The following is a 12,684-nucleotide window of genomic DNA, read 5'->3' as shown; positions in this document are numbered from 1 at the left end:
AGCTTATACCATTGCCAAATATGGCATGTCTATGTGTGTGCTTGGGATGGCAGAAGAATTTAGAGGTGAAATTGCAGTCAATGCCTTATGGCCTAAAACAGGTTTGTACTTAAAAGAAATTCCTTAATTTGATTTGTACCTCTCCTCCACACCAGCTCAAACCCATTGTCTCACTTTAGTGAACTCTCTACCAGTGAGCGAGTTCCTCAGCCCTATCCTTATCTTATGAAACATCTCAGGTCACCTGAATCTTGATGTTCGCTGTGCAGCTGACAGTCTTTAACTTGGACTAAGTGGCTGACTCTTTAGCCAGCAGCTACGATGGGAACACAACGCTAGAACATATAGAATGTACCATGGAAGCCAACAGGAATGGTTTCAGCAAATTCTCTTAGATTTCTTCAGATTGAAAGACTAATTGAAAAAGTGGTAGTTGCAGTTAGGCATCTATACCTGGCAATCGTCCAGATACGCTGGAGATGGTGGCAGACGACTCACCTGAGCATGGGACTTCACAGTGTGCCAGGAGGTAATAATGCTTGTAAAAAATACAGCAAAATTAGCAGTCTCTGGCACCGAAGAGAGAAGGTTTTAACTTACTTATTCATTTATTTTACTTTTTTGAGACAAGAGTCTCTCTATCATATAGCTCTGGCTTTCCTACAATTCACAATGTAGACCAGGCTGGCCTTCAAATCACAGAGACCCATTGCCTCTGCCTGTAAGTGCTGGGAGGCACCCAGCCAGGTTGTTACCTCCTAATACCGTAGCAAAGTTTTACTTTTTTTGAGAATGTGTATTTTGAGCAAAGATTTGGAAGTGATTGAAGCTAGCCTTGTGGCTGAGAGAAAAGTGTTTAAGGATGCAGCCAATGCAAAAATCCTGGATGGAAATGCCTGTTATCAGGATCCAGGAACAGTGAGAAGATCTGTGTAGCTGAAGTGAGGCAAGAGTAGTAGGAAATGATGAGGAAATGGAGGACAGACTGAGGATTTTACTGAGTGAAATGAGTGTTGAAGCTGGATTCTAAGGAATCAAAAGGAAAAACCATTTGAAGGTTACTGAAATAACATAGCACAGTTGCTGGTGGTCATGACCAGGATGATGGCAGTAAAGGAGGGGAGGGGTCCAGTGCTGAGGTAATCTGAAGGTAGTGCCAGCAGGATTTGCTGTGGATTGGATGTGGTATGAGAGATAAAGAAGCGTCAGCAATGGCTACAAGACTTCTAAGGGGCGGGGAGTAACCACAACAATGGGCTGCATTATAGTTGGAGAAAGCTGTAGATGGAGCAGGGTGGAGAGCAAGATTAGGGTTTAACTGGGGACACTGTGTTAGAGCCTCCAGGTAAAGATTAATGTTAGGCAACTGAGCCTATGAGTCTGGGGATTAGCTATAAGCATTTATGGATTATCAGCAATGATAGCAGTGTGAAGTCTTAAGATCAATCATGTGACATCTGAGAAGCAGAGAAAGGATTATTGTCATTGTAATGTAAATGGTTTGTAAAGAATGACTCCACAGGTATGCAGTCTTGAAAGCAAGCCACTTACAGGAAATGTCATGAGAGACAATTATCAGTTGTCTTAATGTTGTTAATAGTTCTTACAAGATAGAATTCACCATTAGTGTTGATAATCTGTACATCTCCTTTATATCACTTATAACATTTATAATTTAGTGATTACTTTATAAGTATGGTGGTCTGGTGCCTTTCTTACTTGAACAAAAACTTCTTGAAGATGAAGACTGTCTTCTGAGTCAACTGTATAGTATTAGTTTCTTGTCAGGACCACCAGCCCACACAGAGACTTATTATTAATTATGGAAGCTTGGGCTTAGCTTATTCTTGTTCCTAAGCAGTTTTTATAACTTAAATTAACCCATATATTTTAATCTATATTCTGTTGTGTGGCTTGTTACCTCATCTCTTTCTACTGCCCATCCTGTTTTCTCTATTTCTGGCAGGTGACTCTGCCTTCTTCCAAGAGTTTTCTTTCCTCATAGACATCCTGCCTATACCTCCTGCCTAGGTATTGGCCATTCAGCTTTTTATTACACCAATCACAGCAATACATCTTCACACAGTGTACAAATATCCCACAGCATTTCCCCTTTTTGTCTAAATAAAAGGAAAAGTTTTAACTAACACAGTAAAACTATATACAATAAGGACAATTATCAGTTAAGAATTACACTTACAATGTCCAGTCTATTTGTATTTGGAAAATTTGGAGAAAGTACTTTATAATTTATCCTACCTTAGTAAGTCCAAAGTTTTATACTTAAACCATTTTCTATCATAACTTGTATCACAGTCCTAAAGATATCTTTTTAGACCTTAAAACATCTTTTTGGATAAGCAACTTAAGCTTTTTTGTTTCTCAATCTTATAACTTTATATCTCGTATGTAAATTTCTTTTTTGAATTTGGTAAGAAGGAAAACTGTAAAACTATAACTGTCTAGCCTTCAGCCCCATTAAAGATCTGAGAAGGATATAATATTACCTGACTAAACAGGAAGTGTAGAACAAACAACTTCCAAAACTATAGAAAGCTGGCTGCATGGACCCAAGGTTCCTCTGTACCATTGAGGTATCCACCTTTGGTCTACAGACCTAGAATATTGGACAGACATTTTTGTGAAGCAGGAATTTTAAAGGTGTGTCCTACCTTGTCTTGGCAAAGCTTAGCAGTCATCTTCTTTTGTGTCCTGCTTGTCCAGTTTTGATAGCTTCCTGTCAGTAGTAAAGGTAAGGGCAGTTTCTTGCACAGTGGATAACTTAGCCATAATGAAAGCAACTTCATATGGAGGGTTTTCAATGCCTGTCGTCTTTTTTGAGGTAAATTAGTACTGCAAGGAGGCAGACGTGTCCCATTGTCATGAAAAGTCTTATGTTATTAAAACCATACTTAATATAAATGCCATATTATATGGGTCTCTGAAGAGTTTGAAAATCACTTATCAATCTATTTAACCTTGAAAATATGCCTAACATGACTACAAGTTTGACTATTATAGATGACTTAACTACTAACCTGTATTTCTTTTTGGGTTTTTAGAGACAGGGTTTCTTTGTATGACCTTGGCTAACTAACTCTAGTCCGGCATCATAATGGGTGTGGGCTCTCATTTCCCATGGCATTTGAGCATCTGCAGTGCTTCAGGTCCACTGGAATGCTGGGTAGAGCGGGTGGGAATGGGTGAACTAGACTTTGGTCTAATATGTCTACTTAAGCAACTGGATTTTTTCCCCTTACTTCTTGGTGCAGAGGATTAAACACAGGCCTCACACATCTTAGGCAAGTACTCTATTAGAGTTCCTTCCTTAGCCTTTCAGCTTCAGTTTCAAGCGATTCAGTAGAGAGCTATTGGAAAGATTTTAAAAGGAGAGTGGTAATAAGCAGAGGGGGTAGGAGCAGTAAAGTCACCTAGTGTTTATGTAGACATTTAGTCTGACGTGGTGGGTGGAGTAGAGAGAGAAGGCTGGGCGTTATTCATGAGAGAGGAGGCTGGACAGTTAGCTAGACCTCTGCGTTATTCATGAGTGAGGGCAAATGAAAGTGCCTCAAGAGAGTAGCTGTGCTCCAGGCTGGAGGTGAGGTTCTGAGTTTAAAAGCATGTTCCCTCTTGTGTAAATTCTACATAGCTTGAACCATCAGTAATCTCTCCTGACCGCCTTTCAAGGAGTGGGATGGACACCAGGAAACATGTTATTATAACAGTGGTGTTCCAGCTGCCTGCTGGCTTGGCTGGGCTCAGCATTGCTTCTCCACACTGGCAGCTGTGCCCTCCTGACTATAGACTTTGCGTCTGATGGATTTAGCATGTACAGAGAAGGGACTGGGGACAGAGAGTTCTACTGTTTTCTTGAAGGAGGATCTCAGGCTCTCAGCTAGGTTGTTTTCAGTTGTGATTTTTTTTCTTTTACAAGATCTTTTAAGTTTCTGCTGAGTAGAGGGAATGGCTGCCTCTTAACCTTTGGCAGGTCTGGATCTGAGTGGTGGAAACAGGACAGTCCACTTTGGAGCAGATTTTGTGCAGGCGGGGTGGCCATGTAGCTGCTGATTTGGTCATGGCAGTAGAGAGGAGAGTCACCTCCAGTCTTGTCATTACCAGTGGTACAGTAACAAATAAGAAATATGTGTTTTCTAATGCAAAGGGCGGAGACGAAAACATTAGGAAGAGAGCTTCATATTTTAGAGAAAGGAAGTTAAGATCCAAAGGGTGTCAGTAGCTTGCCAAAATCATGTCCCAGTCGGTATAAAAACCTCACTCACCCAACTTCCAGCTCAGTGCTGTTTTTGTTAGCCATCACTGACTTTTTAAACTCCCAAGACTGCTGTAAAAATTCTTGAACATTCTAAATGAGAACTCTAAGGAGGTTTGCTCTGCTTTCATGAAGGATTTCTGCAGGTGCAGTCTGCGTTGAGTAACGGACATATTTGCTTGTCTGTCTCCTTGGTTCTGTGTTAAGTAAGGGACATGTTTGTTTCTTTGTCTCAATGGTTCTGTCTATAGAATGTTTAGTGAATTCCTTATCGTGGCCTTATTTTTCATCATCTGAGAAAGAAATTTGCTTTGGCAATTTTGAGTAGAGTACCATCTTGTTATTCCATAGTCTTCTTTGACATCGAGTCATGTATGTGTCCATGTTCTCTCCACAGCCATACATACCGCTGCTATGGATATGCTTGGAGGGTCTGGCGTGGAAAGCCAGTGTAGAAAAGTTGACATCATTGCGGATGCTGCATACTCCATTTTCAAAAGGCCAAAAAGTTTTACTGGCAACTTTATTCTTGATGAAAATATCTTAAAAGAAGAAGGAATAAACGATTTTGATGTCTATGCAATTAAACCAGGTAATGCTTATGGTTGTTTAAAGTAATAATGTCTTTCCACATTTTATGTGATCAACAGACATGTTTTGTGTGTGTTTGTGTGGTTATAAAATGAGTATATTATTTTATAAGCTATCTTCCATTTAAGGGAAACCTTCACACTCCTCTACCGTAAAAGGTGATTAAAAAATAAAAGTGAGATTAGAGCTTTTGAAATTGCAGGATGATGTAGACGGTTGTTTCAGTTATCCACTTCCAAATTAGGAAATTGAACATTTTGAAGTTAGTCTTAGAAATCCGAGTAAAGATTCAGACATGTGTGGCCCATGATTCAGGAGTAGAGCTCTTTATTCTCCTTTTTCTCAAACAAGCAAACAAAAACCCACCCCTTTTAAAATGTTTGTTTTTAAGCATAGCCTCTTAGACCATGAGGATGCATGAGCAAGTCTGCCTTACAAAGAGTTGTCTGATTTGAGAATCTCCAGAACCTCCACTCTTTAAAATCTCTTCCTTTGAAATTACAGGTGACTATGATAATGAACTTTTACTTTATCTGAAATATATTTATACCATGCAGGGTGCAGAGGTCGCCACTGTACTCTCAGCTCCTTAGAAAGCTGAGGTAGGAGGGTGGAATGAGCCCAGGAGTATGCCACCAATTTGGGCAATCTACACCTTTCTCTAAATAAGCAAACAAATGATATATTCTAAATAATAGAGATCGTAGCAAAAAACTTGGAATTCTAGTTGTACATAAGCATATTTTAAGTGTTACTTATGAACCTGAGCTTACAGATAACTAAATTACATATTTACATTTTTTTATCCCTCAGTTACAATTAAATTAAATAGCTGGCTACCATGTCAGAGCATGTTCACATGCATTACCTGTGTAACATTTCTAGCAGCTCTGTGAGGGAAGCAGTGGTAGCCGATCAGAAGCTTGAACATGGGGACTGGGGAGATGGCTCAGCCAGAAGAATGCTCACTACCAGAGAACTGAGGTTTGGGTCCTAGCTGGTAACTTCCCATAACTCCAGCTCTAGGGGATCCTACATCCTTTTCTGGACTCTGTGGGCACTCACATGCATTTACCCCCCCGTCTCTCTGTCTCTGTCTCTCTCTCTCTTGTACACAAATAATAAAAGTAAATCCAGCAGGGCATGGTGGCACCTGCCTTTTATCTCAGCACTTAGGAGACAGAGTCAGGCAGATCTCTATGAGTTTAAGGCCAGCCTGGTCTACAAAACAAGTTCTAGGCTAGCCAGAGCTACACAGTAAGACCCTGTCTGAGGAAAACAAAAGTTTAAATAACTGAGTCTGAAGCCGTAGGCAGAAGCCAGTCTAGACTGAGTGCAGCTCTGCTCCTCACCAGCTCGGCAGTGTCAGCGTGCCACTTTGTCTGTACGGGATTTCAGAACTGTGCGAAAGTGTGGATCATGTGTGTGGCAGACTGGCACATGCGGTATTTAGTAGTTAATATTTACAAGTAGTAGAATGGGTTCAAAGCTATTCTGGCATTTTACCTGTGGGAAGATGGCTAATACGGAAGAACCTGAGTGAGACACACTTAGGTCCTCTGGATTTGGAACACTGTAACGATTCCGTTAGGGCTTTTGTGTCAGTGGGCGTTGTTCTGGGGATCCACCTCTAGACCTTGCACATGAGCAAGCACACACGCTTACCCTTGAGTTATATTCCCAGCTTTTGGTTTTCTGAGTAAGGGTCTCACTATGTAGTTCAGGTTGGTCAGCTCATTCTGTTTGCCTCTGCTTTCTTAGCTCTGGGATTGCAGGTGTGTACCACAATACCTGGCTTGTTTTCGGTTTTAAGATATGTCTTTGGGCCATTGGTCTAACTGAATCCATTGAGCTCCAGATTCAATGAGAGACTGTAAAAAATTAGGTGGAAAGTGACTGAGAGGACACTTGATGCCGACTTCCAGCCTCTGTGCGCACGCGCGCACACACACACACACACACACACACACACACACACACAGAGAGAGAGAGAGAAAGAGAGAGAGAGAGAGAGAGAGAGAGAGAGAGATGGGTATACAGAACCACACATACATGTAGACATGCACACTTTTATATCCCTGCATATAAATACATACCTGGCCTTAGTCACATGTACTTATAATCCCAGTGGGTGGGAGATAGAGGCAGGAGGAGTGCTGCAAGTTTCCTGGTTCTAGGTTAGCCAGAGATAGTGAGACTGTCAGAAATTAAAATGAAACAAAAAATTAGATCTTAGCCAGGTGGTGGTGACACGTGCTTTAGTGCTTTTAATCCCAGAACTTGGGAGGTAGAGGCAGAGGGATCTCTGTGAGTTCAAGACCAGTCTGGTTTACAGAACTAGTCCTAGGATAACCAAGGCTGCACAAAGAAACCCTGTCATGAAAAACAAAACAAAAAATAGATAAATAAAATTCGATTTTAAGATGAAGTTTGTCATAGTGGAAGAGGATAACTAAGTTACAGAAAAGAATAATAAATTAGATCAAATAGTTCAAGTTACCTATGGGCCCTTTCCAGTGACACAAAAGGATTTTTTTTTTAAAAAAAACACATATTAATAAAATTGTTAACTTTGTATGTAATATAGTATAATCATTATTAGATAATTATTACAACCTTACTATTTGGTGGTTAATTTTTCAGGCCATCCCTTGTTACCAGATTTCTTCTTAGATGAACATCCAGATGAAATTATGAAGAAAACAGAATCCAGTGGTAAGATTCTAGGGCATGCTTTATTTTATTATTATTTCTTTTTATGTGTATGGGGATTTTTCCTGCCTGTATGTCTATATACCACATGCATGCTTGGTGCTGCAGAGGCCAGAAGAGGGTTGGATCCCCAAGTGGACTGGAGTTAGAGATGGTTGTGAGCTGCCACCTGGATGCTGGGAATTGAACCAGGCTCCTCTCGAAAAGTAGCCAGTGTTCTTAACTGCTGAGCCATCTCTCCAGCACCAAGATTGTAGAATATGTGTGTGTATGTGTGCGCACGCGCGCATACACACGTATATATTGATACAGGAGCTCACTATATAACCTTGGGTGGCCTTGAATTCATAGAGATCCACCTGTCTCTGCCTCCCAAGTGTGGGACTAAAGGCGTGTATTGGCATGTCTGTGCCTCCCAAGTGTGGGACTAAAGGCGTGTGTTGGCATGTCTGTGCCTCCCAAGTGTGGGACTAAAGGCATGTATTGGCATGTCTGTGCCTCCCAAGTGTGGGACTAAAGGCGTGTGTTGGCATGTCTGTGCCTCCCAAGTGTGGGACTAAAGGCATGTATTGGCATGTCTGTGCAAACCATATTTTAGATAGGGAAACACAAACACCGACTGTTTCTTGTAAAACATGGAATTGATGCTGGAACAATACTTTTGCCCTCTTTGTCTAAACCAGAGGTTCTCAACTCTCCTAAAGCTTTAATATAGTTTCTCATGTTGTGATTGACCCTAATCATAAAATTATTTTCTTTGTTACTTCATAACTGTAATTTTGATTCTGTTATGGATCGTAATGTAAATGTCTGATTTGCAAGATATCTGATAGGGGGCACTTGTGAAAGGGTTGTTTGACCCCCCCAGAGGGATTGCGACCCACAGTTGGGAATCACTGCTCTTAACTATTCTGTAACTTAAAAACACATTATGTAATATTCTGTAAGTCTAGAAAGAAAGATTTTTGTTTTGTTTTTGTGACTGCCCCCAAGTTTTATTTCTTTTTGTTGACAGCTGTCTTTGAATATTTTATGTTGATATTTGGAGGAAAATGTGTCGTATTAGAGTATATCTAACATAATTTTTGCAGTATGCTATTGATACTTTATGAAGAAAATTTCTTTTTCCTTTTTTTTTTTTTTGGTGGGCGGGTGTTGAGGTATATTTTTTCTGTGTAGCCTTGACTGTCCTGGAACTTGTAGACCAGGTTGGTTTTGAACTCACAGAGATCTACCTGCCTCCATCTCCTGAGTGCTGGGATTAAAGGTGAGTGCCACCACCGCCCAGCTAGGGAATTTATTTCAAAGGAGGTTTTGGGCTTCCCTCATTTTGTTTTTGTAACTCAGAGACAATGGACCTTGAGTTATTGGCATGTGTGTACCTGTGTATGTGTGTGTTTTACATTTTAATCCTTGTGATCTATCTAGCATAACTTTTACCCATGGTTTAGTGTAACACATCACAAAAAACATTTTGTAACAAAAGTTTCTAGGAACAAATTTTCTCTGTGCCTTTAAGCTGTCTGTAGGACCTTGATGCCTTTACTGCCAAGATTTATTTCCAGATTAGTCACATATCTGTGTTTATGCTTTGTCTAAATTTCCGAAGAAGTTAAAAATTAGGTAATAAAAGGATAATTTTTCTTTGTACAATAAAAAAAAGCTATAGAAAGGAAAATAGTGACTCAGCCCTACAGTCCAGAGACTTTGAAGTTAGATCCTAGATTCACCAGGAGGAAAAACCCAAGAAACAAGATATCAATCTCTTTCTGAGAAGGTTTCTTACAGAATAGCAGAAGACACCCAGAACTCTTAGAAAATCTTGTTCTTGACTCAACACCCTAAGACTGGATCTGTCTTCTGGTGGGAGACATATGAGCTAAGTTTAAAGTTCTTGTTTTCAAATAAGAACCATTTTATTGGTCATCTTGCATTCATTAGTGCCTCCTGTGCGCTGAATGCTTTGGCAGCATTTTTGTGTACATTGTTTAATACTGAGGACCTGACCAGAGCTGTGTTCACACAGCTTCAGGTGGCAGAACCAGGGTTTAGATTCTCATTTTTGTAATTCCAAAGCCTGTGTCTTTAACCAGTGTACACAACTGGCATTCCTAAAGCCTGAATCCTTAAAAGTCCTTTAGAGTGTTAGAAGTTGCCCAGTAGTGCCATGTATTAATATATAATGAGGAGTTGCCACAGAGACTAACTATGTAGTTGCTGTGTTCAGCAGTTCTCTCCCTTTGGGCATAATTACACAAGGAGCAGTATCAGTCAGAAGGTCGTTTGTGATTGTGGTGTCAGAACAAGAGGGGTTAGAAGAGTGGGATGTGAGACACTGACCCTAGGCTTTGGTGGGTAGATTTATCTTTAGCAATTTCCGTTACCAAAGTGCTCTTCTCATCCCAGAGGTCGGGACACTCCTGTCTTGGCAGCCTCTGCTCCAGACAGCAGTGAGTTCGTAGCTCTCTCTGCCTGTCCTTTCTGGGGTCACTACTAGCAGGTACAATGGACATCTCCTGTAGGCATCATGGTGCACTTATACGGGCAGTGGTTAGCAGATCTGGCCTGCGGTGGAGCTTGCCTTTGCCAGATGGTTTTTCATGTGCATATCCAGATCTAGTGCATGTTTGCTGTGTATTTTGACTCAAAAAAGTTCCGTGTGTAGCCCTCATTTTCCTGGTTAGAGATTCACATTTCTTTTGAATCCACTATTGGTAATTTGTTTTTTGAATATGAATTAATATATCTGTATATGTACGTAGATACAATACAAATTAACACACACATGCATTATATGTGTATTATACATATATATTCATATCACACACATACACACATATATATACATTTATCTGATAAAAAAACATATGTTATATATAGAGGGAGAGGAGAGAGTATAAACATTGCACATGGTTTTAAATTAATGGAGTTTTATTTTTTCCAGCAAGCATATTATTGCCATTTGTAGTTCCTTATCTTAGCTCCCTGCTGGAACACGGAGCCTACTTGGTCTTTTCTAATTTATTTCTTTGTTGTTACTTAGTTATAGTTTTGGTTGCTTATGTTCATTTGTTCTGAGTTCTCAGAACTATGCATTCCTAGCGTGGCTACCCTCTCCCTATCCCCTGTAGTTAGTGGCACCCTTTGTTAGTCTCTGTATTTGGAAAAACCCTGTCAAATTTATCCTCAGTATTATGGAGAATAATCTGCCAAGATTCTCTACAGTTTTTTTTTTTTTTTTTTTTTGAGACAGGATTTGTCTGTGTTGCCCTAGCTGTTCTAGAACTTGTTCTATAGACCAGGCTGGCCTCTAATTAAGAGAGATCTACCTGCCTCTCTCTCCCAAGTGCTGGGATTAAAGATGTGCCCCACCACTGCCTGGCTAGAGTTTATCTCTGTTCAGTTGTCTGCACTGAGAGCACGCACTGTTGTACTTTGTTTCTCAAGTTACTGGCATCAGAGTTGCTTTTGTACTTTATCCTCTTGTTCCTCTGTGATGCATGGTTTCACACCCATTCCACACAGTGTGTCTGTAAGACCCGAGGTTTTGGAGAAGCTTCAGGTTCACAACAAAATCAGAGGAAGGTGCCATATGGCTGTCTGTACCCTGTGGCTGTTGCGGTGCCACCATCCTACGTGGTGATGTGCTTGTCACACTTGAGACCAACACATCGTAAACATAGCTTTCATGTGAAGGAACTGCTGAGTTTTATAATGAACTGATTGTATAAATAGATTTCGGGTTTTTTTTTCCAGCATAATTTGCTCCGACCCCAGTGTGATACTGTTTATACATCATCAGGTTATTGTTTCCTCTTCTTGCTTTTCCCATTTATGTGTATGAGTTTTTACCTATCTGTATATATAGATACCACATATGAACCCAATGCCTGCTGAGAACATAAAAGGTCATCTGATCCCTTGGAATTGAAGTTCCAGGTGGTTGTAAACCAACATGTGGGTGCTGAGAATTCAACCCAGGTCATCTGGAAGAACAGCCAGTGCTCTTAATTGCTGAACCATCTCTCTAGACCCTGCCTTTCCCATTTTTTAATAATGCTGCGGGCATGTACATTCCATGATATGTACCACTGCAGGATTCCTTCTCCCACCCAGGGCTCCTTTTCCCATAGAATCTCACACCCAGCTCTTCTAATAGACTTGACCCCCCCTCCCCAGAACTCACCCTCCTCTACTCTCTGCTCTTCTTCTTTGGGAGCTTTAAGTTTTGAACTCGGAGTTAAAAGATGAGAAGGAAGAATAATATTGAATCATTCTCGAAAAGTAGCTTCTGTCAAACAGAAGGGTAAGCTCAGACTCTAGTCCAGAGGCTTTTTTCCTTTATTTAAATAGATTGAGCTGTTTCTGCTTTGAGATCTCTCTTGAGCCAAAGCACAAGCAGGCCTGTGTTTATTAGGCTGATTCTGTGTACTGTAGAGTTACTTCCTAGATTCATACAGCAGATTGTGTGTGTGTGTGTGTGTGTGTGTGTGTGTGTATCCTGTTCTGGAGATTAAAGCCAAGGCCTTACACATGCTAAACTAGTGTTCTAATAATACATCTACAGGCCTGTTTTGGTATATTAAAATTATTTGTGGGTGTGTGTTTTTGGGTGTGCGTGCATGTGCATGCAAACATACACATATGAGTGCCCAGTTTGCATGGCACACATGGACGTGGGAGACATCTTGGGAAGTGGTTCTCTCCTGTCACCTATAGGATTTAGGGACGGAACTTAGGTTCAGTATGTAGGGAAAGGATTAGGTGAATACATTTTACTCACAAAGTAATACTTGTCTACTAATTGAAGCTAAGTCTTGCAGATCTCCATCTTTCTTACCATGGCATCTTTTTTCTTATTTCGTTTTATAGCTCAGATGGACCAGCCAAAAGGGTGATTATTATCCCTTAAATTGAAGTTACTTTGTGTGAACATGGTATTGTTTAGTAGTGACTTTGGTTTGGTTGTTTGTAACCTGTTTTAAAGCCAGCCTTTTACTTTAGAGAGATACCGTCTTAGCATTCACAGCCATATCTGATGTGGTTGGCTGCTTTTCCCATCAGTTAGATTTATGCCTTTAGATGCCTTAATGGATTTAAAATCATTTGGT

At 40.4% G+C, this 12,684-nt stretch overlaps 1 protein-coding gene across 2 annotated transcripts in view; it reads left to right on the top strand.

The window, feature by feature from the left end:
* The window catches only part of Hsdl2 (hydroxysteroid dehydrogenase like 2), a 41,346-nt gene that overhangs the window by 16,070 nt on the left and 12,592 nt on the right, over positions 1–12,684 (top strand). For both annotated transcript variants that reach the window (XM_087897102.1, XM_048420006.3), the window contains exons 6-8: positions 3–101; positions 4,668–4,862; positions 7,505–7,576. In XM_087897102.1, coding sequence (XP_087753228.1) covers positions 3–101; positions 4,668–4,862; positions 7,505–7,576 — 366 coding nt within the window. The remainder of the gene's footprint in view (positions 1–2; positions 102–4,667; positions 4,863–7,504; positions 7,577–12,684) is intronic.

The sequence above is a fragment of the Myodes glareolus genome, chromosome 16 (assembly GCF_982192425.1).
Source record: "Myodes glareolus chromosome 16, mMyoGla1.1, whole genome shotgun sequence".
NCBI classification, from domain to species: Eukaryota; Metazoa; Chordata; class Mammalia; order Rodentia; family Cricetidae; genus Myodes; species Myodes glareolus.
The sequence above is the reverse complement of the archived record's forward strand: the minus strand, read 5'-3'. Positions and strand labels throughout refer to the sequence as shown.